This window comes from Anolis sagrei, chromosome 3 (genome assembly GCF_037176765.1).
Source record: "Anolis sagrei isolate rAnoSag1 chromosome 3, rAnoSag1.mat, whole genome shotgun sequence".
NCBI classification, from domain to species: Eukaryota; Metazoa; Chordata; class Lepidosauria; order Squamata; family Dactyloidae; genus Anolis; species Anolis sagrei.
The window spans coordinates 159,761,828-159,788,395 of NC_090023.1; the positions used below are offsets into that span (position 1 = coordinate 159,761,828).

At 42.6% G+C, this 26,568-nt stretch overlaps 1 protein-coding gene across 1 annotated transcript in view; it reads left to right on the top strand.

Annotated features, from left to right (window-relative positions):
* Nucleotides 1-5,507: 5,507 nt before the first annotated feature.
* The window catches only part of MMRN2 (multimerin 2), a 58,095-nt gene continuing 37,034 nt past the window's right edge, over nucleotides 5,508-26,568 (top strand). The window contains exon 1 of the mRNA XM_067465638.1: nucleotides 5,508-6,014. Coding sequence (XP_067321739.1) covers nucleotides 5,761-6,014 — 254 coding nt within the window. The 5' untranslated portion in view covers nucleotides 5,508-5,760. The remainder of the gene's footprint in view (nucleotides 6,015-26,568) is intronic.

Here is a 26,568-nt window from a genome sequence, read left to right on the forward strand (position 1 = left end):
CTGCAAAGTTTGCTTACACACTTTTGCAGATCACGCACCTCTTTTTATGACTGAAATGGAAGTTAAAAATCTTCAACTTCATGTGATGTATTCATGTTTGAAAGTAGCAATAGCAGCACTTAATGTTTATACTGATGTTCCTTGACCCTGCATGTCCCAGTTTTCATATGTGAAATGGAAAGTATGTGTGTGCAAAGAAGCCTGCCCTTTGGCTTTCCAAATGTCCTATTTTATAGAGTTTGCAAAGAAGACCAGAAGCAAAGAGAAAAAGTAGAAAGCCTCAGAATTTGATTTCTTTGTGCTCATGAAAGCAACATGAAGTGTGTTAAATCCCAAGAGCCATTGCACTGAGAGTGCAAGACGGAGGATGGGTAAATGATATACATGCAACAGTGTCTGCATTATAAGCAGATCAGAATGAACCAGCACTTTAAAAAGTGCTATATTTGTTCACTAAGAGCAGTTTTTTACTCCAGTTATTTTCAATTTAAAATCCTTTTAAATTATTCAAATTCTGCGCAAAAAATTCATCATAAGGCAATTGTCTTCTCTTTACCTCCCTCTTTGCTTTATATTTTCTGATTGGTAGGTATGAGATTTTGCCTCATTTTGCATTCTGTACAGTTTTGAAGAACAAGCCCTGGAGACAACAACCAAAAAGCCCACGATATGGTTCAGATATGTGGATGACACCTTCACCATTTGGAGCCATGGAGAAGAAGAACTCAACAGGTTCCTGGACCATCTTAACAGCATCCACCCAAACATCCAATTCACCATGGAAAAAGAAAAGGAAGGAAGACTGCCTTTTCTAGATGTCCTAGTCATCCGCAAACCAGATCAACAATTGGGTCACACCGTCTACAGAAAACCCACACACACAGATAGATATCTACATAAAAACTCCAGCCATCACCCAAGTAAAAAAAGAAGCACCATTAAAGCCTTGGCAGACCATGCAAAAAGAATCTGCGAACCCCACCTCCTCCAAGATGAACTGAACCACCTCAACTGGGCTCTCCAGGCCAATGGATACTCCACCTCAGACATCAGAAGAGCTGCAAGACCAAGAACAAGCCACGAGAGTAAAGACGAAGATCCACCCAGAGGAAAAGTGTTCCTGCCATACATGAAGGGAACCACTGATCGCATAGGGAAGCTGATGAGGAAACACAACATACAAACTATCTACAAACCCACCAAGAAAATCCAACAAATGCTACGTTCAGCAAAGGACAAGAGGGATCCTCTCACCTCTGCAGGAGTCTACCATGTACCATGCAGCTGTGGACAAGTCTACATAGGGACCACCAAACGCAACATTGCCCAAACACGCATCAAGGAACATGAAAGGCACTGCAGACTACTTCAACCAGAGAAGTCAGCCATAGCAGAGCACCTGATGAACCAGCCTGGACACAGCATATTATTTGAGAACACAGAAATGCTGGACCACACCAACAACCACCATGTCAGACTACACAGAGAAGCCATTGAAATCCACAAGCATGTGGACAATTTCAACAGAAAGGAAGAGACCATGAAAATGAACAAAATCTGGCTACCAGTATTAAAAAACTCTAAAATTAGAACAGCACAACAACAGAGAGGAAAAAAAACCAGGCACAGATTAACACCTCCCAGCAACAGATTTTCCCAGGCTCAGGCAGGCCTTCAAATGCTAATGAAGGTGATGCAGTTAGGTGTGAATGTTTATTCACACCTAACTGCAGCAGGGAAGAGCTCCTTGCCCCACCCCAGCCATTCCACAGATATATAAACCCATTGTCCTTATTCCAACAGACCTCACACCTCTGAGGATGCTTGCCATAGATGCAGGCGAAACGTCAGGAGAAATGCCTCTAGAACATGGCTCTATAGCCCGAAAAAACCCACAAGAACCTAGTTTTGAAGTAATTTGTGGATACCCAGAGCCGCTGCTCTGCATCACCCACTCCTCTGGCTGTTGATACCATGAGGGATTGGCTTCCCCCATTGAAGTCAATGGCAACACAGGAAGCCTCCTGTGTTGCTTCGACAATATGCCGGTTCCACCCTGCTTCACCCACGGAGCCAGCATGACATTGTCTGATAGGAGCTGATGGCTCCATGGGTGGCCAGGGCTAACTCGGCACATGCCACCAATTTTAGCCCTGTATGGTGAGTTGTAAGTCTCTCACCAGCTCCTTCATGCTTCATCACTGCCACCTTCCCCTGATACCACTTCCCATTCCCCCCAGCTAAGTTTCTCCTGCCCTTGGCAGTGGTGATCTCAGCACTCAGACTGTACACACAGATTATTAACCAAAGATGGATTTGTTACATGCAAACATTCTTGCATGATGGAGCCGGGCTTTAGCACAGCAGGTTAACCACGAGCTGCAATAAAATCTTGCCAATCAAAGGATTGACAGTTCAAAGCCTAGGTTGGGGTGAACTTCTGGCCTTCAGCCCAGCTTCTGCCTACATATCAGATCAAAAACAGCAATTGTGAGTAGATAAATAGGTACCACTTTAAAGCAGAGAGGTATTTAAGGAACCCATAAGGAAATGCCAGAAAAAATGTCAGTGATTTGATCAGGGAGGAAGTTTATGAACAAAGCTCTTTGGCAGGTAAGATGGAGCAACAGCACCCTCCTGTGGCCAGAACCGAGCACAGCCTCCAAGATGCCAAATATAGGAGAGCCTATATGCCTCTATTTATGTACAATTGTCTGTCTTGTCATTGTATAATTGCATTGAATGTTTGCTGTATATGTGTTCTGTGATCCACTCTGAGTCTCCTTAGGGGTGAGAGGGGCGGAATATAAATACTGTACATTTATTTATTTATTTACAGTACATCCCACCCTTCTCACCCCGAAGGAGACACAGAGTGGTTTAGAGAACATACATATGGCCAACAGTCAATGTTGATTATACAATTAACAAGGACAGACAACACAAACACAGGCAAAGGCATTTTCCCCATCTAATTCTGGCATCTTATAGGTTGCAGGGGGGGTGGGGTGCTGTTGCTCCATCTTCCATGCTGAATAGCTTTCTTCCGATCAATGTCCTTTTAATGATGCCTTTTATTGTCTCACTGCTAAAAGTGGTGCCTGTTTTATCTACTTGCATTCCTGCTTTCAACCTGCTAGGTGAGCTGGGGCTAGTAGGGGCTAATTGTGGGTGCTCACTCTGCCCGGGCTTGAACTGCTGATCTTCTGATCAGCAGGATTTTTCTTCAGCACAGCAGTTTAGCCTGCTATGCTAAGCTTGGCTCCATTGCTCAGGATAGAATCATTTGTTTATGTTCCTATTGTCCCACAGAGTAAGAAACACATATGTCTTTGCACCATTTTCTAGGTTGTGCCAGGTTGTGCCAGCTGGCTGGCACAACCTGACACAGTGAAGACATCTGCCCTTGCGCTATGCTACTCTGCTGCTGAGTATGTCCAGTGTGGAACACATCTCATCACACTAAAACAGTGGATGTGGCTCTTAATGAGACATGCCGCATTATCACAGGGTGTCTGTGCCCTACAACACTGAAGAAATTACACTGTCTAGCCGGTATTGCACCACCTGACATCTGCTGGGAAGTAGCAGCCAATAGTGAAAGGACCAAGGCAGTGACATCTCCAGCCCATCCCTTGTTTGGGTATCAGCCAGCATGTCAATGACTTAAATCAAGAAATAGTTTTCTAAGATCTACAGAGACACTTGCTGGAACACCTCAACAAGCGAGAGTCCAAAAGTGGCAGGCTCAAACCCAGAACCTCAATCAATGGCTGATACCAAATGAGAGACTCCCGCCTGGGCACACAGAAAACTGGGCGACTTGGAAGGCGCTGAACAGACTGCGCTCTGGCACCACGTGATGCAGAGCCAATCTTAAGAAATGGGGCTACAAAGTGGAATCTACGACATGCGAGTGTGGAGAAGAGCAAACTACAGACCATCTGCTGCAATGCAACCTGAGCCCTGCCACATGGACTGGAGGACTTTCTTATAGTAACACCAGAAGCACTCCAAGTGGCCAGCTACTGGTCAAAGGACATTTAATCAACTACCAAGCTTGTCCAGGGGAGCATTTGCATAACTCAAACTTCTGCGCCAGTTGCGCCCGTACCTTGGGAAGTCAGATTTGGCCACGGTAGTCCACGCTCTGGTTACATCCCGGATTGATTACTGCAACGCGCTCTACGTGGGGTTGCCCTTGAAGACTGCCCGGAAGCTTCAGATGGTCCAGCGTTCGGCGGCCAGGTTACTAACGGGAGCAGCACTCAGGGAGCACACCACTCCTCTGTTGAGCCAGCTCCACTGGCTACCAATCTGCTACCGGGCACAATTCAAAGTGCTGGCTTTAGCCTATAAAGCCCTAAACGGTTCTGGCCCTGCTTACCTCTCCGAACGCATCTCCACCTATGAACTGATGAGGATGTTAAGATCGTCCGGGGAGGCCCTGCTCTCGGTCCCGCCTGCGTTGCAGGCGCAGCTGGTGGGGACGAGAGACAGGGCCTTCTCGGTGGTGGCCCCTCGGCTATGGAATGCCCTACCCGTAGACATCAGGCAGGCCCCTTCGTTGCTGGAGTTCCGGAGGAGGGTCAAGACGTGGCTCTATGAACAGGCGTTCAGTCAACAAGGCAACTGAACTCATGAAGACGGTATAAATGAACGAAGGAATGGTAGAAGGATTATGAGAACGGAATCTGATTTTACTGAGGCGTTGATGACCATGTTGTTTGTCTTGTATTGTCTGTCGTGTGTGTTGTGTTTTAATCTAACTGTCATTGTTATATAAATTGCATTGTAAACCGCATTGAGTCGCCGATTTAGGCTGAAAAATGCGGTATAAAAATAAAGCAAATAAATAAATAAATAAATAAATAACTTTGTGTTTTGTTTGTTTCTTTGTTTAAAAAATGCAATAAAACTGTTTGGTTTGCTCCTGACACAATAAATAAATGCCTTTGCATAATTTTCTAAGGATATGATTGCCATCAGACTCTTTACTAGAGGGTTGTCTTCACACACACATATGAAGGTAAGGGCAAAAACTCATTGGAACAATCTTGCCGGGAAAACCCCGTCATAGTTTAGGATTGCCACAAGAAATTATATGAAGGCATATAAGAATACCAGGTCCATACATTTACTAGAGCAAAACCATGTATTTCCTACTACTAAGTTATAGCAATTAAAGGCCTACATAGTTACTCTACTAAGGTATGTATTAGGCTACTGAAGCATGCGGTCTACAGCATGGGAACCTGTTCCATCGCTCAATATTTTCTTTTCCTCGCCTCCTCATTAAAGCTAACATCCTCTTCCTGTACCCCAGCAAGAAGGCAGCTGATAAAAGACTCAGTTCCTGTTCACTGATAAATTAAGATACCGGCTAGAAATTGGAAAAAAAATATCCCATCCTTAAATAATCCATGATCTCATGTATATTCACAGACATACATGTTTCTATCTTTGGATCTCCCTCTCTATTTAGACATACATGCAAATGTATACAGATGCAAACACATAAATGCCACCTTTTGCACTGAAGTCTTTTAGGTTCCTGCACAGGAACCCTCCTCTCCTCTGTCGTCTGACCTCTGACATTTCAATGGCAGCTGGGAGGGTTAACAGCTTAACTTCCGCTCTTTGTTAAAAGTGGTAAAATTCCTCCTTCCAAGCTTTAACTTAAGGAATGATGCAAGGAGGATTGTAAGAACAATCTGATCTGAGATCCCAGGAGGTGTGAGCAGCTGAGAGGAACCTACAATGATTGCTAAGATTTTACTCCTTTGTGGTGCTATAGGACTGATACGGTCAGATATAGGTTTGCAGGATCCAGATCATCATGGGCATAAATCATGGCCAGAAGATCATGGGATGCCAACCAGCTCACAGCCGTCTTCTCTGTTTGAGGAATATTGGGGGACAGAGTTTGATCGGGATGAAACCCCAAATCAAGCTCCAACAGCATTGACTGGATTGGACCATTACAACACGGGAAGTGATCGGTCAAGAAATGGGTAAGTTTCTGACAAAAAGACTTTTTTTTGGCTAAGTATTGAAATGTAATTACATCCAGAAGGACAGTTTGGGATTCTTGGAAAGATTGCTGTTTAGTCTGGAGCACGACTGGACTTCATATCCATTGAGAATGAACTCAAAAGCATAATCGTAGCTTTCATTTCATAATAGTTAATCTTGTAATAGTGCTTCTAAACCTGAAATAGATACATGTGTTTTGCAGTAACATGGCTCTAGATCAGAGTTTCTCAACCTTCCTAATGCCACAGACCCTTAATACAGTTCCTCATGTTGTGGTGACCCCCAACCATAAAATGGTTTTCGTTGCTACTTCATAACTGTAATTTTGCTACTGTTATGAATCATAATGCAAATATCTGATATTGTCCTGATTTTAGAGTTTTTAATACTGTTTGAAGCAATATGGAAGAGGCAATTTTTGAATGAAATGTATGTCTGAAGTAGGATTGATCTGTCCAAAATCAAGCTTTGCTTTCAGTGAACAGGACAAAAACACATGTCATTTTTTCCACCGAACACAGTGGGAAGTCACTGAAGCACTTTTGAACTGAGGACAGGTTGTGTCCTTTGCATGTTTGGTGGCAACAACGGGATGGTGATTATTTTGTTTCGTTTTGACCTTTTTTTGACAGACAGCAAAAATTTCATAGATGGGTTATTTTTGCTTATATAACCCTTTGAAACCCTGGTCAATTATCTCGAATTCCAACTGTGCGCTGACACAAGCGCGGACAGGTTTCTTTGGTCTTGGAGAGCAGTAGCAGTCTTTCTGTGGGCACATCTCTTTTAAAGGACTGAATTGTCTCTTTGTCACACAGTCTGTTCTGGCGTTATTCACAAGCTACATAATTTACAGGCTTGGGCCTCAGAGGAACTTTAAAATATGAACAGACACTACTTGCTTTTCTAGATTTCAGGTTTTATATAATAGACCCTTTTTTTTGGGTGATGTGGTGGGTTCTTTGGTTGAAAATAAAATAAAAACTCATCAGAAAGTAAAGCTGTTTATATGTATGGATAGATAATCCCTAACTTAGAATTACAAAATATTCCAAAATTAGGTGGCTGAGATCATGATACTGTTGCTTTCTGATGGTTCAATGAACACAAAATTTGTTAATACTAAATTATTGAAATCTTGTGTCGGAACCCAGACGCCTTAAAGAGCCAGACTCAAGAGTATGTCCAAAAGTAGAGTTTATTAAAACAAAGCAAAAGGGACTCAGAGACACTTAACTCGGTGTCTCTGGTCAAAACTCAAAAGTAGCAACTAGTTCCAGTTCAAAAGGTAAACTGAAGCAATAATCCGGATTATCCGGAGAAAAGATTCGGATTAAAACAAAACGCTCCAAAAGTCACACAAAATAACACAGCAAGTAAAAGGTTAACAAACAAAGAGCCGCAAGGAAGAAGACATAGTCAAACGAAGTCCGAGGTCGTAGTAAGCCAAGTCCAAAGTTGCAAGGTTCCAAATCCACATAGGCAGCGTCATAGTCAAAACCGATCTGAAGTCAAAGAAGGGGAAATCCGCACTCATGAAAATCCAAGCTCAGTCGAAACACACATGAACGGGAGCAGCAACCTGCAGATCCAGGACCCAATACCAACACGAAATAGGCAGCGACAAAACCCAAGGCACAAAACCAACACTTTGCCTTCTGCAAAGATTCCCCATTTCAGAGCCTACTTTTATCTTACACCTCATCATCCGAAGATGAGCTGACCTCCGCCCTGTCATAATCTCTTACAGCTGTCCTTGACTCTACACGTGAACTGCGACGCCCATCCCTCCAACTCCTCCATCTTTTGTCAAGACTTAGATCCCCCCAAGACTCAGAAGTATCTCCCGACTGCCAATCCCCACCACCAGAAAACCCCACAATCGTGTCACTAGATGTTGGCTCTGCACATACATTTTGTACCTCTTATACCTTAGTCCAGTCCAGTGTGTCATCCTCACTTTCATCACTCTCTAACCCATCATTCCCAGAGAACCCTGCAAATGATACTTCATCTGTGGGAGCAGTAAGTATATCCTGGATCTTCTTCCTTTGTAGCTCCTCATCCGATTCTTGCTCCCGAGTAACCCTCTTAGTTCCTCTATTCACATCCACTGTGTCTCCTTCCTCTTCCTCACTCATCGACCCTTCATTATCAGAGAACCCTTCGAATGAGTCTTCATCGGTAGGTGCCATAAGTATATCCCGGATCCTTTTCCTTTGTTGTTCCTCATCTAACTCTTGCTCACGAGCACTCCTTTTCCCCCTTCTGACACCCATACTACCACTTGCAATGTTATTTACAGGCTCTACTACAACATCTTGTGTATAAGAATATCTTCAGGCTATGTGTTTAAGGAATATATGAAGTATATAAATGGATATTGTGTTTAGATATGGGACCCACCCCCAAGATTTCTCATTGTGTAAATGAAAGTATTCCAAAATTAGAAAAAAAAAATCCAAAATAAGGAACACCAGGACTGTGGCGCAGCTGGCTGGGAGTAGCTGCACTAAGATCATTACTGACCAAAGGGTCATGAGTTCAAAGCCAGCCCGGGTTAGCGTGAGCATCCGACCAATTTGTGTAGCTTGCTGTTGACCTTTGCAGCCCGAAAGACAGTTGCATCTGTCAAATAGGAAATTTAGGTACTGCTTATGTGAGGAGGCAAATTTAACTCATTTACAAGACCATAAAAATCTCCAGCAAGCGTGCAAAGAATGAGGAAGTACTTCATCAGTGTCACAAATGGTCGGTGAAGGGACAGTTCACCTGGTGGCCAGAATACCCTCAAGAAAAGCTGGAATATTAAATTGCCTCTGTGTCTGTCTATATATGTTGTGTGTCTATGGCACTGAATGTTTGCCATGTATATGTATATTGTAATCCACCCTGAGTCCCCTGCAGGGTGAGAAGGGTGGAATATAAATACTGTAAATAAATAAATAAATAAACAAACACTTCAGAGACCCTTCCACACAGCCATATAACCCAGAATATCAAGGCAGAAAATCCCACAAGATCTGCTTTGAACTCGGTTATCTGAATCCACACTGCTCAAAGGAAAAACGTGGGATTTTATTCAGTTGTGTGGAAGGGGCTCTAGCTTTAATTATTTTGAATAAGAGATCTGTATCCGCAAGGTTTCTAAAGACAATGGATTGGAGAGATGTCTGGGACATGAAGTAAGTAGGTCCTTAACTGATAAAATATAAAAAATCTTGCTGGCAAGCCTAATGAATGTTTTATAGTCCAACCTCTTAACTCCAAAGCAATGCCTGGGATAGCAGCGGGAGTCCAGTTTTTTTTAAAGGCACATGGCTTGGTGCCATCCGCATTTTATTCTTTTCCTTTTTCCCATGGAAATCTTGCTTCCGATGCAGAGTCAAACTGACAGCATGGAAGGGAGTGTCTTCTGTCTTTGCTCCCAAACTTCCCTCTCTCAAAAAAAGTGAAAGAGGAATATTGTCATACTGTTACATTCTTCCCATATTTTACATCTTTCATTTATGGTGGACAATAGGTCCCATCATTCCAACTCAGCTCTCAGCCTAAACACACCAGTTGGGAGTGATTTATTTAATTTATTTATTATTTGTGCATTTATTTTATGGACTACTTTTCTTCCAGCACTGATCCAAGGCTGCTTACAGTAATTTATTTATTTTATTTATTTACAACATTTATAGCCCGCCTTTCTCAGCCATATGGTGACTCTATAACCATACCGGTTACAGATTGGCATGACTCGATACCATGCATTCATAAAAGTGCTATTAAAAAAGGTCAACATATCAATATAAAAACATATAAAAACCATTAAAATATTTAGTCACCAATGTCATCTTGTTAGAAACATTTTCCAGTAACAACGTCTGGCCATTTCATGTTCATCATTCATAGTTTCATCTTATCTATTCCGCTGCATTCTCATAAGCTTGCTCAAAGAGCCAAGTTTTTACCTTTTTCAGAAAGTCAGAGGGGAGGGGGACAATCTAATATTCCTGCAGAGGGAGTTCCGTAGCTGGGAGGCCACCACTGAGAAGGCCCTGTCCCTCGTCCATGTCAACTGCACTTGCGATGCAGGCAGGATCGAGAGTAGGGCCTCCCTAGACGATTTTAGGTGACTAGATGGTTCATAAGGAGACATACATTTGGACAGGTAAGCTGGGCCAGAACTGTTTAGGGCTTTATAGGCTAAAGCCATCACTTAGAATTGTGACTGGTAGCAAATTGGCAACCAGTGGAGATGATGCAACAGAGGAGTAGTGAGCTCCCATAGCGCCACTCCTGTTAGTAACCTGGTTGCTGCCCGTTGGACCATTTGAAGCTTCCGAACAGTCGTCAAAGGCAACCCCATGTAGAGCATGTTGCAGTAGTCTATATGGGATGTAACCAGAGCGTGGACCACCATACCCAAGTGAGCAGAATTTTTAATGACATTTTGATTTAACCTTTCCACTAAAAAGGAAGTGCTTGAGATAGTTAAAGTTGCTTCCCAAGGTATGGGCGCAGCTGGCGCACAAGTTGATAAAGTTTTTAGTCCAACACATTCCCAGGCTCTGTTGAGCTTGATATGGAGATCTATTGGGGTTGTTTCTTTATGAACCATGTTGAACATCGGGTCCCTTTTTGAGTTTATCAGGCTCAAAAGTGTCCCCAAGATTCACAGTAGTACATGGGGCAGGCTTAAGTGGTGAACTCCAGCATACCAAGTTTTCTCTTCGTTGCAGTTTTATTTCTGAATCAACACAGTGGTTAGAGCAGTATGACTTGCCCAAGGCATTGGCATGATGAAACATGGCATGCCTATTGCTCAGGAGCAGACTAATGCCAGTTATTTCTTTCACTTTGGAAAACTGGTTTAGCACCTTGGATAGCTCCTTGAAGGCTGAACTAAAACCTAGGAAGGATTCACTGCCATGGGACCACAACTACCTCAGATGTCTTCTTATTTTTCATCCTCCTCCTCCTTCTCTTCCTCCTCCTTTTTTTGCCCTTGCTCTTCTCCCTCCTCATCTCTTGACTCAGCACTTTTGAGAAAGCTTTGCAAAACTGGTAATGAAAAAACATAGGTCCATGCTTTAAGGAAGTTAAAATTTCATATATGTTTTTCATAGGCGATCCCTCGTTTCCCAAGTAGGATTGTCTTCCAAGATCAGTGTACTGGAGGTGGGTCCGTAGGTGACTGTGGAGCCCTATTCTTGATCTGCATCTTCTCCCGCAGTGAGGACATCGGTTTCCAGGTGGAAGGCGGTCCCGGTCAGGGTTGGCTTGACACGCCTTCCTCTTGGCACGTTTCTCTCTTTCACCCTCCATTCATGCCTCTTCAAATTTTACAGCACTGCTGGTCACAGCTGACTTAAAGCTGGAGCGCTCAAGGGTCAGGGCTTCCCAATTCTCAGTGTTTATGCCAGAGTTTTTTGAGCCCATCTTTAAATCTCTTTTCCTGTCCACCAACATTCCGTTTTCCATTCTTGAGTTCAGAGTAGAGCAACTGCTTTGGGAGATGGTGGTCGGGCATCCGGACAACGTGGCCGGTCCAGCAGAGTTGATGATGGAGGACCATCGTTTCAATGCTGGTTGTCTTTGCTTCTTTCAGCATGCTGACATTTGTTTGCCTGTCTTCCCAAGAGATTTGCAGTATTTTTCGGAGGCAGCGCTGATGGAATCATTCCAGGAGTTGCATGTAACGTCTGTAGACAGTCCATGTCTCTCAGGCATATAGCAGGGAGTCATAATACCTGGGAGTCACTCTGGACCGTTCTCTGACCTACAAGAAGCGCTGCCTGAACATCAAACAAAAAGTAGGTGCTAGAAACAATATCATACGAAAGCTGACGGGCACAACCTGGGGATCACAACCAGATACAGTGAAGACATCTGCCCTTGCGCTGTGCTACTCTGCTGCTGAGTACGCATGCCCAGTGTGGAACACATCTCACCACACGAAAACAGTGGATGTGGCTCTTAATGAGACATGCCGCATTATCACAGGGTGTCTACGCACTACACCACTGGAGAAATTACACTGCTTAGCCGGCATTGTACCACCTGACATCCGCCGGGAAGTTGCAGCCAATAGTGAAAGGACCAAGGCAGAGACATCTCCAGCTCATCCCTTGTTTGGGTATCAGCCAGCACGTCAACAACTTAAATCAAGAAATAGTTTTCTTAGATCTACAGAGACACTCGCTGGAACACCTCAGCAAGCGAGAGTTCAAAAGTGGCAGGCTCAAACCCAGCACCTCAATCCGTGGGTGATACCAGATGAGAGACTCCCCCCTGGGCACACAGAAGACTGGGCGACTTGGAAGGCGCTGAACAGACTGCGCTCTGGCACCATGAGATGCAGAGCCAATCTTAAGAAATGGGGCTACAAAGTGGAATCCACGATATGTGAGTGCGGAGAAGAGCAAACCACTGACCACCTGCTGCAATGCAACCTGAGCCCTGCCACATGCACAATGGAGGACCTTCTTGTGGCAACACCAGAAGCACTCCAAGTGGCCAGATACTGGTCAAAGGACATTTAATCAGCTACCAAGTTTGCAAAATTTGTGTTTTGTTTTTTTAATCTGTTTGTTTGTTTTGTTCTGTTAGAAATGTAATACAATGTTCTGGTTGCGGATGACACAATAAATAAATAAATAAATAAATAAATAAATAAGCAGGGTTGGGAGGACAATAGCTTTATAAACAAGCACCTTGGTATCCCTACAGATGTCCGGGTCCTCAAACACTCTCTGCTTCATTCAGAAAAATGCTGCACTCGCAGAGCTCAGGTGGTGTTGTATTTCAGTGTCAATGTTGACTTTTGTGGAGAGGTGGTTGCCAAGGTAGCAGAAATGGTCAACGTTTTCTAATGTTACACCATTAAGCTGTATTTCTGGCATTGGAGAGGGATTGGCTGGTTCATGAACATATAACCAAAGTGTCTAATAGATAGTATTAAGCAATAAATTAGTCATTAAAATGATAATAAAACAGGAATTAGTATCATGGTCTAAAAGAGCCATTCTCATCAAGATCCCGTCTGTTGTATTTGGACTACAGCTCTGATCAGCCTCATCCAACATAGTGAGTAGTCAAGAATAATGGAGCTGGTAGTCCAAAATATCTATAATGCACCAGGTTAGGGAAAGCTAATCTAAATCACACTGGCAACAAAAATCCACCTAGTCAAAGCCATGGTATTCCTGTAGTAACCTACGGATGTACGAGCTGGACCTTAGGGAAGGCTGAGTGAAGGAAGATAGATGCTTTTGAACTGTGGTGTTGGAGGAAAGTTCTGAGAGTACCTTGGACTGCGAGAAGATCCAACCAGTCCATCCTCCAGGAAATAAAGCCCGACTGCTCACTGGAAGGAAGGTTGAAGTTGAGACAAATTGAAGTACTTTGGCCACATCATGAGGAGACAGCAAAGCCTAGAGAAGACAATTATGCTGGAAAAAGTGGAAGGTAAAAGGAAGAGGGGCCGACCAAGGGCAAGATGGATGGATGGTATGCTTGAAGTGACTTGACTGACCTTGAAGGAGCTGGGGGTGGTGACGGCCGACAGGGAGCTCTGGCGTGGGCTGGTCCATGAGGTCACGAAGAGTCGGAGACAACTGAATGAATGAACAACAACAACAATCTAAATCAGTGAGTCAGCAGTTAAAAGCAGTGGTAGTAGTTGGCTCTGAAATCAAAAACAGAATTCAGAAATGCCCAAGCAGTCATCAATACAGAGAGTACAGACAAGTAGGAGAGGAAAGATGAAAACAACTTGTACGTGACAGATGTGAGCAGAATTTTTAATTACATTTTTTATTCAACCTTTCTACTTAAAAGGAAGTGCTTGAGATAGATAACATTGCTAAAAAAAATTAGATCATTCAAATAAACACTTAGTAAACATAGAACTAGTTTAATTGTTCAAAGCTAACTGTCACAACTAATGAGAGTCGGCTGTATCTGGTGTTTAAATGTGGTTTCTGAGAACAATGTTGAAAGAAGATGGAGATCATCGGGATCCTATTTCTCACAAGACACTAATGCCTTTTCTGAACATCTTCTAGACCAGGGGTCCTCAAACTTTTCAAGCAGAAGAGTGGTTCATGGTCCCCGAGACTGTTCGGGGGACTGAACAATAGTTTGATTAAAAATATCAACTAATTCCTATGGACATATTTTATTTGTAGTGAAAAAGAACCTTTGAAGAACAATGCAACATTTGAAAGGTAGAACAATTTTAACCAGTAGAAACTTACCAATGTTTAAATGGGACGTGTGGGCCTGCTTTTGGCTGATGAGATAGTCAAGATAATTACAGTTGTTGTTTGCCTTAGGGCAGTGGTTCTCAACCTGGGGTCCCCAGATGATTTTGGCCTCCAACTCCCAGAAATCCTAACAGCTGGTGAAGTGGCTGGGATTTCTGGGAGTTGTAGTCCAAAAACATCTGGGGACACCAGGTTGAGAACCACTGCCTTAGGGCAACCCTAAATCATAGAATCATAGAATCAAAGAGTTGGAAGAGACCTCATGGGCCATCCAGTCCAACCCCCTGCCAAGAAGCAGGAATATTGCATTCAGAAGCAGGAATATTGCATTCAGAAGCAGGAATATTGCATTCTTAAAGTTTATGGCAGGGGGGTGCGTAAATGACCTTGAAGGGCCACATTCGGCTCACGGATCTTGGAGACCCCTGATCTATGCAGTGGTAGATGATGATTTTCATGTCATTGAAGTGGTTTAACCTGTTGGAGCAAGCACGGAATCAATGTGTGTGTGTGAACTGTAACATAAGATGTATGAAGCTGATTGATTGGGTAATGCCTGGGGAACAGGCTGAGCCTGGGACTTTTGGATACTGTTACATTTTTGTTCAGGCTTGAGCTACGCAGGTGTTCAGAGGGAAGCAGAGAAAGACAGAGTTTGGAGTGTGCTCTTGCTTCATGAGCTGTTGAAGTAGATTATCCATATGGACAAAGAAAGACCATTTTAAATCTCCTATAAAAGGACATTATGTGAGTTGATGCAACTGACCACATTGTACATATGTTGTTCTGAACTACGAAGAGTAAATTACTTGTTCTTTACTGCTCACCTGTATGGCATATTTCCTTTCTCTGGCAAGGCAGTGTGTTGGCTGACCAAATGTGAACTACATGTGGTTCATTTTACATTATGCCACAAAACCCTACTACCCTACAAAGAAATCATGGACAGTAAAAGTTTCTCTGGGCATATAATACACTCCAGAAAATGTGCGCATGAAATCATTCCATGTGGTGGTCTAAATGTGGTATTCACCTATTTCCTCACATGAAAGAGCTCTCTGTTTTGGAAATGGCCCATTGACAATGCATGAGAGTCACATCATAGGAAACAATTCAGTCTCCAGATGGCGACATCAGTGACTATACATAAATATATACCATTCTGTTGACATTTTCCCATACAAGGTCATGTGGAGCATTACACCACTTCCTATCATCTCACAACAGGTGGTTCAATGTATGCCTGGAGGAGGTGTTGTACTGTCCGCTATTTCAATACGTTTTCCTCATCTTTTGTAATGGCTTTGTCTGACTATAAGGAAGTTGTTTTGTCTGCCTTAAAAAAAGAAGTTGACTTTCTGATGTGTCTAGGTTCAAGCTCAGGAACTCTTAGAAGTTCGCCAACCCCTATGGATTTAAGGTTTTCGAAAGCAGTGATGCTATTTTAGACTCTGCGATTAACGGATGTATATTTTTATACATGATTTTTACCAGATGTTTAGACTGCCTTTTGGGGGTTTACTCTCCCAAGATAAGAGTATTCATACATCAGAAAACATAATAGAAAGATAAGAACAATTTAAAAATCCCAGAAAGAATCAACAATTGAAGCCAGAAAGTTCAGTCAACACAGTACTTTTTAAACTTTGTCATAGGCCAAAATAAACAGGAGAGTCTTTAGACTCTGGGATTCAGATCTGACTTTTTCTTTTTCTCCAAGACTTCGTGGAACAATATTGCTGGCCTTGTATGTAATTTTAAATGACATTTTGTTATTCCTAACCATTTGAAGTGGGCAGTTTAGTGTGTTTTTTCCCAGCTGAAAAATGAAATGCAATGATTTGAATTTTGCTTCTGTTTGGGTCTTTGAGTGGTCAGTGATGGAGTCCAAGGAACAAATAAGACCCCTCTGAGATATCTGTAGGCAGTACAATTCTTACCCCTACTTTAAGTCAATCTGTTATAGAACTCCAATATGCTGATGACAACGTCATCTGTGCTCATTCAGAAGAAGACCAACAAGCTACTCTAAACACCTTCACAGAAGAATATGAGAAGCTCAGCCTGTCATTGAACACCGAGAAAACCAAAGTGCTCTTCCAGCAGTCACCAGCCAATCCCTCTCCAATGCCAGAAACACAACTTAATGGTGTAACATTAGAAAATGTTGATCATTTTTGTTACTTTGAATGGAGGGAGAAAAGAAAGAAATGTCTTTCTCATCTACATCAGAATACTATGCGCAACAGTGGGCAAGAATGGAGTAAAGGAATGAGAAAAGAGAATACACTGCTTTGAGTCAAGACTCAGTCATGCTTTGACTAGAACCAAAGAAATGAAAGAGACTTAATTTACTCACAATTAACTTAAATCCTATTGATTTCAATGTATCTGCTTTAATGTAACTCTGGAGTACACTGACATATAATGCAATTCAATGCAGTTAAACTGCATTATATGGCACTGTAGATGTGGCTCAAGATATGCCACATGTCCCTATTCCATCAACAGATACACCAATTGTAACAAATTACTTAATTTATAGGAGTTTTTAAAAAGGTTTTATTGAGTGATATTTAGTACAAGCAGGTCAGCTTGAAATGTAGCCATTTGTTGACTGTGTTGCCATAGCGACGTAGGCCTCTAGGCAAAAGAAAAAGGGGTGGAGCTAACTGCCTTCTGTGGAGAGAGCACAGTTTAAAAATTGAATCTTTGTCAGAAATACTTAAAAACGGTGTCAATACACTTTGACAGAAATCAGGCTCTATTGATAAACTTTGGTGGACACTCAAGAGTGCAAGTCCAGTCAGTCTTTCTTGCCTCATTGTACTTCTTGTGTATGTTTTCAAACATTTAAGGGTTGAAAACGACATTTCATTTGTAGCTGTTGACACTGGCAATGTTGCAGAAATCTAAAGAAGTTTCTTCACATTTGGAAAAATATTGTCCATCACAGACAAGATAAAATATGCTTCCAGTGCATTTGATGGTTTTTCTGCAGGTGCAATTTCATAGACTTAGCATGGGGATTTGGTTAACCAGTTAAAATTCATGAGTAAGCCAGGTTTTTTTTACTTGAAAAATTTCGGGGGGGGGGGGGTTGTTGCATCCCAGTTCAAGAAACGAGACCATAAGATTAAATCCACCACAGTGGACTGTAGGAAAAGCAATCCTTGTTTATTGATGAAAAATTGGTTACAAAAGAAAGGTAAATGCAAAGTCAAAAAGCCACAGAAAAACACAGCAGTCAGTAGAATCTCTGAACTTGAGCAAAATTCCAAAAGCCACAATACACGAACCAGGATTCTGTTAGCCTTTTACTAACCATGAACTTGAAAACTAGAAGCCTCTAGGATTACTGGCCATGGAACACAGGAATTCTGCCAAGGCACAGCCACAGTCCCAAACGTTGCTTGATCTAAAGAGGCACCCGGCAGGAGGCCTCTTAAACCAAAGAAGCTATTCTTTGAAACGCCCCTTGACTTTGAAGTCTGTGCCTGTCTCTCCTGTAAACGATGTGACCTTCGTAGACACTGGGAAATATTTCTGTCTCTAACTATCTGTTCTCTTCGGTCCTCATTAAAAACCCCAGGTGGAAAGATATCACTGCTAGTGATATCACGGCAGCTGAGTCTCATTTTCATCGCCGCTGACCTCAGCATCAACAACAGATTCCACACTGTCAGGGTCAGGGAGAGCTTGCTCAGTTGGAAAAACTATCAGAGAATCCGGTTCACACAGATCAGGATCAGGCTGAACCCCAACAGGGTTGAACCCCCCCCCCCCCCCCGGCTACAGGCCTGTCTGCACGCATTATTCGCTGATACAACACACAGTCCTAGACATTTGGGAAGTGTGCGACATGTGATCCAATACAACAGCCAGCAGAGTGATCTTGTCTGCTGTGGACTCATCTTGTTGTGTTTCAAATAATAATAATAACTATTTATAACCCACTCTATCTCCCCGAGAGGACTTAGAGCGGTTTCCAAACAAAGTGGCAAACATTCAATGCCATAATAAAAACGGAACAAGAAACATGCCAAATCAAACAATAAGTAAAACAACAATGCTAACTTATAAAGCTAACCTAAAAGTAGCATCTAAATAAACATAATATAACAACAAGCACATTTATTTATTTTGAGGGCCTGTTCCAGACAAATCTGTAAGCATGGGAAGCAAATAAAATACAATAAAATAATAACCCCCCCCCCCCATCCAGTTTTTTTTATCATGTCAGGAGCGACTTGAGAAACTGCAAGTCGCTTCCGATGTGAGAGAATTGGCCGTCTGCAAGGACGTTGCCCAGGGGATGCCCGGATGTTTTGATGTTTTTGCCATCCTTGTGGGAGGCTTCTCTCATGTCCCCGCATGGAGAGCTGGAGCTGATACAGCAGTGTTTCTCAACCTGGGGTTCGGGACTCCTGGGGGGTCACGCAGGGGTGTCAGAGGGGTCACCAAAGACCATCATGTTGGTCATGGGGTTCTGTGTGGGAAGTTTGGCCCAAGTCTATCTTGAATTGGGCCAAGTGGGGTTCAGAATGCTCTTTGATTGTAGATGAACTATAAATCCCAGCAACTACAACTCCCAAATGTCAAGGTCTATTTTTCCCAAACTCCACCAGTGATCATATTTGGGCAAATTGAATATTTGTGCCAAGTTTGGCCAAATCAATCATGGTTTGAGTCCACAGTGCTCTCTGGATTTGGTGAACTAAAACTCCAAAACTCAAGGTCAATGCCCACCAAACCCTTCCAGCATTTTCTGTTCGTAGTGGGAGTTCTGTGTGCCAAATTTGGTTCAATTCCATCATTGGTGGAGTTCAGAATGCTCTTTGATTGTAGGTGAGCTATCAATCCCAGCAATTACAACTCCCAAATGACAAAATCAATCCCACCAGTATTCAAATTCAGGCGTTTTGGGTATTTGTGCCAAATTTGGTCCAAGGAATGGAAATACATCCTGCATATCAGATACTTACATTACGATTAACAACAGTAGCAAAATAACAGTTATGAAATAGCAACGAAAATAATGTTATGGTTGGGGGTCACCACAACATGAGGAACTGCATTAAGGGGTCGTGACATTAGGAAGGTTGAGAAACACTGTGATAGAGGGTGCTCATTCATGTCTCCCCGGATTCGAACCTGTGACCTGTCCGTCTTCAGTCCTGCTGGCACAGGGGCAGGCCTGTAGCGAGGGGGTGGTTTTAGGGGTTCAAACCCCCCCCGAAATGTTTCAGATTTTTTAAAAAAACCTGGTTTACTCATGAATTTTAACTGGTTAACCAAATCCCCATGCTGCTAAGTCTATGAGATGCAAAAAATTAAGAGTCCCTCCAGAACTGGAAGCACTATCTCAGGCAAATATTGACAATTTATTCACACTGTCATTACTTGCAGCAATAGCTGATGTAGTGAAGCAACCAAGTTGGTTGTGTGTGTGTTGAATGCTCTCATTAAGGAGGCCAGACTTGGTGGAGGTGGTTGACAGGGGCGGAGCTGCAGGCTATTGAAGGCTGCTCTGCCCCCTGCTGTGCTCTTTGCTTCAGCATGAGCTAGGAGGCAGGTTTCAACCCCCCCCCTGAAATTTTCAACCCTCCCCGAAATTTTCAAACCCCCTCCCCAAAATTTTCAACCCCCCCCCCCCCCCCGCCGAAATTGTCAACCCTCCCCGAAATTTTTTTCTGGCTACGGCCCTGCACAGGGGTTTAACCCACTGCGCCACCGGGGCTCTATCCAGTGGGAGAAAAGAAGTGGGGAGAAAGTGGACTACACTGGTACTACACTTCTTTTGCTCAGTCTGTATATATATTTAAAACATTTGGGAAGACTCTAGATTCCTCACCTTATGAGGAAAGCAAACCAGGAGAGGCTGGACTTGGAGGAAATAAGTCATGAAAGGAGATTTATTTCCAATGTTATGTGTTATCTCGCACAATAGCACCCAGACTTCCCTGCTTGTGAAAGGCCATCCAGAGCAGGGAACCACAAGGAGCCTCTCATGGCTGCCTGTCTTGCTTGAAATGATAAATGAATCCATCAGGAACTCTCCAAAGTGTTGGAAGCAGATAAAAGCAATGCAGAAATCCCCACTGCCTTGCTTCTAAGGGAAGCCAGAACAATGCTCGGTCGTAAATGCTTGTTTGCCTTGCTTGATTTTACCGGAAAACACTCAAAGCTCTAATGAAGGCCTTTTTTTTCATGCTGTCTGGTTTGTGGCATAACTGCTGAAAAGGCTCTTTCGATAACAAGCCCACACAGACATTGTGACTAGGGCTAGGTTTTGTCTGAATGCAGTACTCTTGCCTGATGTGATTTTGCATTTCGTAGCAATTGCCAACAAGGAAAAGAAAAACCACTTGACAATGAGTTCCATGAACCTGAGATGAGAAAGATAAGTTGGAAAATGCCCAAACTGTTTTCAACCATTATAAAGGTTGGAGATTGTCACAAAGGTGATTTGAAGCAATCTTATCTTCTAATTGCATACATTTTAAAAAATATTCTATGGTTGTCTGATCTCAAATATATTTTCAATTAATATAGAGACACATGTAAGCTATTTGCATGCTAAAACAAAAGGGCATCGCAATTCTTTCATAGGACAGAAGAGCCATTGAAATCCACAAGCATGTGGACAATTTCAACAGAAAGGAGGAGACCATGAAAATGAACAAAATCTGGCTACCAGTATTAAAAAAAACTCTAAAATTACTACAGCAAAACAGCAGAGAGGAAACAACCAGGCACATCTTAACACCTCTCAACAGAACATTTTCCCAGGCTCAGCCAGGCCTTCAAATGCTAATGAAGGTGGTCAGCTGAAACATTCACACCTAGCTTCAGCAGAGAGTCCTTTGTCTCACCCTGGTCATTCCACAGATATATAAACCCATTTTCCTATTTCCAACAGACCTCACTACCTCTGAGGATGCTTGCCATAGATGCAGGCGAAACGTCAGGAGAAATGCCTCTAGAACATGGCCCTATAGCCTGAAAAAACCTACAAGAACCTTGTCATAATTTCATACCAATTTCTCTAATTTTAATCAAATGTGATAAGGAACCCCTGGTGGTGCCATGGGTTAAACCCTTGTGCTGGCAGGACTGAAAACTGACACGTCAGAGGTTCGAATCCAGGGAGAGTGTGGATGAGCTCCCTCTGTAGGCTCCAGCTCTCCATGCAGGGACATGAGAGAAACCTCACATAAGGATGGTAAAACATCAAAACATCTGGGTGTCCCCTGGGCAACATTCTTGCAGATGGCCAATTCTCTCACACCAGAAGTGACTTGAAGTTGCTCCTGACACACACACACACACACACACACACACACACACACACAAATTAAATGTGGCATAGCACAATATTGTCTTTTCTTTTTTGCTATAATTATTTGCATTTTATCATTTTATCATCCTTTTCTTCAATATTCCCTTGCTTCAAACATGTTGGGACACACACACCTTCTTTGTTGCTCATTGCTTATCTAGCCAATCTCAGATCATTTGAGCTTTAGCTTTGCTTATATTATGCCTGCAAGCTTGGGTTACACATCTGAATTCTTCGCTAGTGATTTGTCCTTCCTTTCTTTAGTAAAGGTAATGGATTCCCTGGACATTAAGTCTAGTTGTATCCAACTCTGGGGGGTGGTGCTCATCTCCATTTCTAAGCCAAAGCGTCGGCGTTGTCCGTAGACACCTCCAAGGTCATGTGGCTAGCATGACTGCATGGAGCTCCATTACCTTCCTGCCAAGGCAGTACCGATTGATCTACTCACATTTGCATGTTTTCCAATTGCAAGGTGGGCAGAAGTCTAGTCATGTCCAACTCTGGGGGGTGGTGCTCATCTCAGTTTCTAAACTGAAGAGCCTGCTTTGTCCATAAACACCTCCAAAGTCATGTGGCCAGCATGACTGCATGGAGCTCCATTACCTTCCTGCCAAGGCAGTAACGATTGATCTACTCACATTTGCATGTTTTCCAATTGCAAGGTGGGCAGAAGTCTAGTCATGTCCAACTCTGGGGGGTGGTACACATCTCCATTTGTAAGCCAAAGAGCTTGTGTTGTCCGTAGACACCTTCAAAGTCATGTGGCCAGCATGACTGCATGAAGGCCCATTATCTTCCTGTCAAGGCAATACCTATTGATCTACTCACATTTGCATGTTTTCCAATTGCTAGGTTGGCAGAAGCTTCTTTATACATTTCCATTTGTTCATTTCACTTTTTCTTTGAGTATATTGTGCAATCATGTTGGAAAGATGACCAAATTTTCTCCAGTTCCACCTTCATCCGGTAAGAGAATGGGGCACTTATCACAGTGACACCAAGGCCAGTGACAAAAGAGCCATATGAAAGTTTCACACGTGAAAATAATGTGCTCACACATTACAGTTGGTTCTCCACATCTATAAATATCTACAGATTCAACTATGCACAGTTGGAAAATATTTTTAATCCAAAAAGCAAACTATGATTTTGCCATTTTATATAAGGGGCACCATTTTACTATGACATCAAGTATAACAGGACTGGAACATCCATGGAGTTTTATATCTAACAGGGAACCTGGAACAAACCCTGGCGCTCAGACAGGGCTCACAGTATGTTCCAATTTGAAGCAAAATAGGGAAGGTTTGGAGTGAGTTTTGGGGAAACTCCAGCTGGCTACCACCATCTTTGCTTCTAAAAATGAACCCCTTCAACTTTTCTTCCAACGGAAACACAAGCTGGATAGCATATGTGGTTATTCTGCAAAGTAGGCAGTACTCTGGGAAACCTCTCATAAGTTCCTACCAAAGTACTAATAGCTTTGTAAATAAAACACACTGGTTGTCCATCATATGTGCACCATGTTCCCAATGGAAGCTCTGGAGTGGCAATTGCAAGGCTATTCGTTCTTTTAGGAGTGCTATTAGCCTTGCATTTTGGTTGAAGGGCTTTTTTAAAGTTAGCTTTTGGAAGTAGTGTTGGAGAGAGAGCGGCAAGGCCTATTAAAAGGGTTCTGGCCCCCGTTGGCACAGTGGGTTGAAGCGCTGAGCTTGTTGACCTAAAGATTGCAGGTTTGAATCTGGGGAGCGCCGTGAGCTTCGCTGTCAGCCCTAGCTTCTGCCAACCTAGCAGTTCGAAAACATGCAAATGTGAGTAGATCAATAGGTACCACTCCAGCAGGAAGGTAACGGCGCTCCATGCAGTCATGCCAGCCACATGACCTTGGAGTTGTCTACGGACAACACTGGCTCTTCGGCTTAGAAATGGAGATGAGCACCACCACTCAGAGTCGGACACGACTGGACTTAATGTAAGGGGAAAAACTTTACCTTTACCTATTGCAAGGAAATTAAGATTATTAATTTATTCCATGACCTGTTATTGGAGGAATGTAACAGAATGGCCTGCGTCTTTCTCGGGGTAAATCACATTTTAGTACAGAGTGCCACAGTTTATCAGAAGCAAGAAAGTGGCAACTCTTGTGTTTCTTTGGCCATTTCTTTATCTCTGAAAAAATGTTTCCTTGAGGACTAAAAGTATTCCTCCCTCCCCCAGACACTTTTATTCTTTCTGTTTTAATCCTGCCAAATCTGTCCATTTCCAGCTACCAATCCCCTTTAAAACCTTGTTCTGCTCTTTGTATCGTGCTTGAATGATTTCAAATGACCTACTTTCAAATTTTCTTACTCCTCATCTCCTTTTCCCACTTTCAGTGCTTAATTTTGTTCTTCATTTGTTCCCCATCCCTCTTATAATTATCTATAACAAGACTTTCTCTTACTCTTTCTGCCCTTTACTGGTGTCTCTTTCCCCCAGTTTAATAGGTACAATCCCAATTAGTTCTGTTCCTCTCTTCTCCTCTCTCTTCCCTCCTTTGTCATCATCTTACTTCAACTGCTGTATCCTTAGGGCCATTTTACACATGCCTAAAAACCCAGAAGAAACCAGGATATAAGGGGGTGGGGGCTAAATGACATTTTGGGAAAGTTCGCATTGAATCGGGTTAACAACTGAAAAGCATGTGTTTAAATGGTGCACTTCCAGCCAAAAATGTGCATATTCTCATGACTGTATAACCCTTCAGTCATCGAAAACATGTGACTTCTTTCTGACCCCCTGCTGTGAACTGCTCCAGCGCATGTGCATGTTTTAAAAGCCCAAAACGTCTGATCGAGCTGTCAAAAAATGGAGCCATGGACATACAGGTGGCTCAACCTAAGCACAGTTGGAAAGCAATTAGAACTCCCTGCAACCATCCCTTTTGTCTAATCTTTATAATCTTAAACAGAGCTTGAATTTATAGTTGGGTGTACTTAGTAAGAGGGAGAGAAGTGGAAATGGGAAAATACCACTCTTCCTAACAAGTTCAAGCAAAAGTAAGATAGTTGAATGCTCAAACCACTGCATCATTGTCACGTTGACAGGGTTCTGCCTTTACAGAGGCAGAGATGAACCAAACTCTCAGTTTATGTTAAACAATTTAATTAAAACAGCATATATAATATAAAAGATAAAGATAGCACTCAGCCACAGAATAAACAAAAACTGACAGCAAACACTGTTGCAGGTTCAAGATAACACTGTAGTAAAAATATCCAGTCCAGTGGTCAAACGCCAAGAGTTCAGTGAGCAAAGTCCAGGGATCAAGAGTCTATACCAGGGGTCCTCAAACTAAGACCCAGGGGCCGGATGCGGCCCTCGAAGGTCATTTACCCGGCCCTCACTCAGGGTCAACCTAAGTCTGAAACGACTTGAAAGCACACAACAACAACAACAATCCTATCTCAAAAACAGGCCCACACTTCTCACTGAAATACTAATAAGTTTATATTTGTTAAAATAGTTCTTCATTTTAATTATTGGATTGTTTTAAAGTTTCTTTTGCACTACAAATATATAATCCGGCCCTCCAACAGTTTGAGGGACTGTGACTTGGTCCTCTGTTTAAAAAGTTTGAGGACCCCTAGTCTATACCATAGTGAAAAGCCAGTCCAAAGATTCAAGGTTCCAAGGGTTCAAGAGACAGGTCAAGATAGCAGAACTCCACAAACCTGGGGGAAAAACCAGCAGCATCTACCACCAAAATAACACAACACTTTTCTCCCAAAGATCAGTCCCAAGTCTAGCTCCTTATATCCAGAAACACTCAACTGCAACCCATCTCTTACATACCTCCACCCTTAATTGCTTTCACCCATGAACTCTTACTTATTCAATCCTTTAGAACTAAGACTTACATTAACCCTTCCACCACCAACCACCATCAACTGTAGAACATGATACATGACAATCATGCTGATTTTCTGTTACATAAAATCTTGGAGGCTTTGGTAATGAAAGGGCTGAAATACTTTAAGGGTATCAGATCCATCCGATCATGGAAGCTAAGCAGGACCAGCTGGTTAGTACTATATTGGGGATTGTCAATGAATTCCAGGTATTGTAGACAGTATTTCAGAAGACAAAACTGACAAAACCACTTCTTAATATTTCCCCAATTGTTTTCCCAATTACTCTTATTGATTCTGCCTTTTCCCCTCTCCAGTCTAAATCTTGTTGCTTTCTTTTACAGCCCCTGATGCTGTCTTAACACTATAATTTTTCAAAACCTATTGTCTATTTTACTGTTCCTGCTGGAGAATCCCTTTTCTTTTTAACAACCCCTCACCTTTAAACATTAGTTGATTTTGTTTTAATTGCTTCCCCAGGTTAAGAAGCTTTGGCCTCCCTAAGAGTGCTTCTAAGTTGATTTGGCAAAATGTCCTTCCCACTGTAGAAGGATGAAAGCAAAATGCAAGCTGCCTTCTGAATGTTTGAGAGCACTCGTATTGTGGTGATGATAATGTAGGAACCAAAGATGCTTTCAGAAGGAAGAAAACATTTTATCATTGCATTAATCTCATGCTAGAGAAATTTTGTACTCATCTCAGAGATCAAAAATCCATTTCAGTTTGCCATCTTTTGACCTCTACTTTCTCTAATGTTTCTGAATTGGTGCCTTTTGACTTCAGTCAAACTCTCTCATAAAGAGACTGTTTTGCAAATGGACTGGGAAAGGGCCACAACTCAGGAATATCACATATCTTTTGCAGATGGAACATCCCGAGTTTAATTCCTGGCATCTTTCAGCCTGCAATCCTGGGAGCAACTGCCAGTCAATAAAGAAAATGTTCACTTAGATATTGGATTGCCAACATGTGCTCTGTCCATTTTTATGCACACCCCACCCCATAAGAATCATAGAATCATAGAATCAAAGAGTTGGAA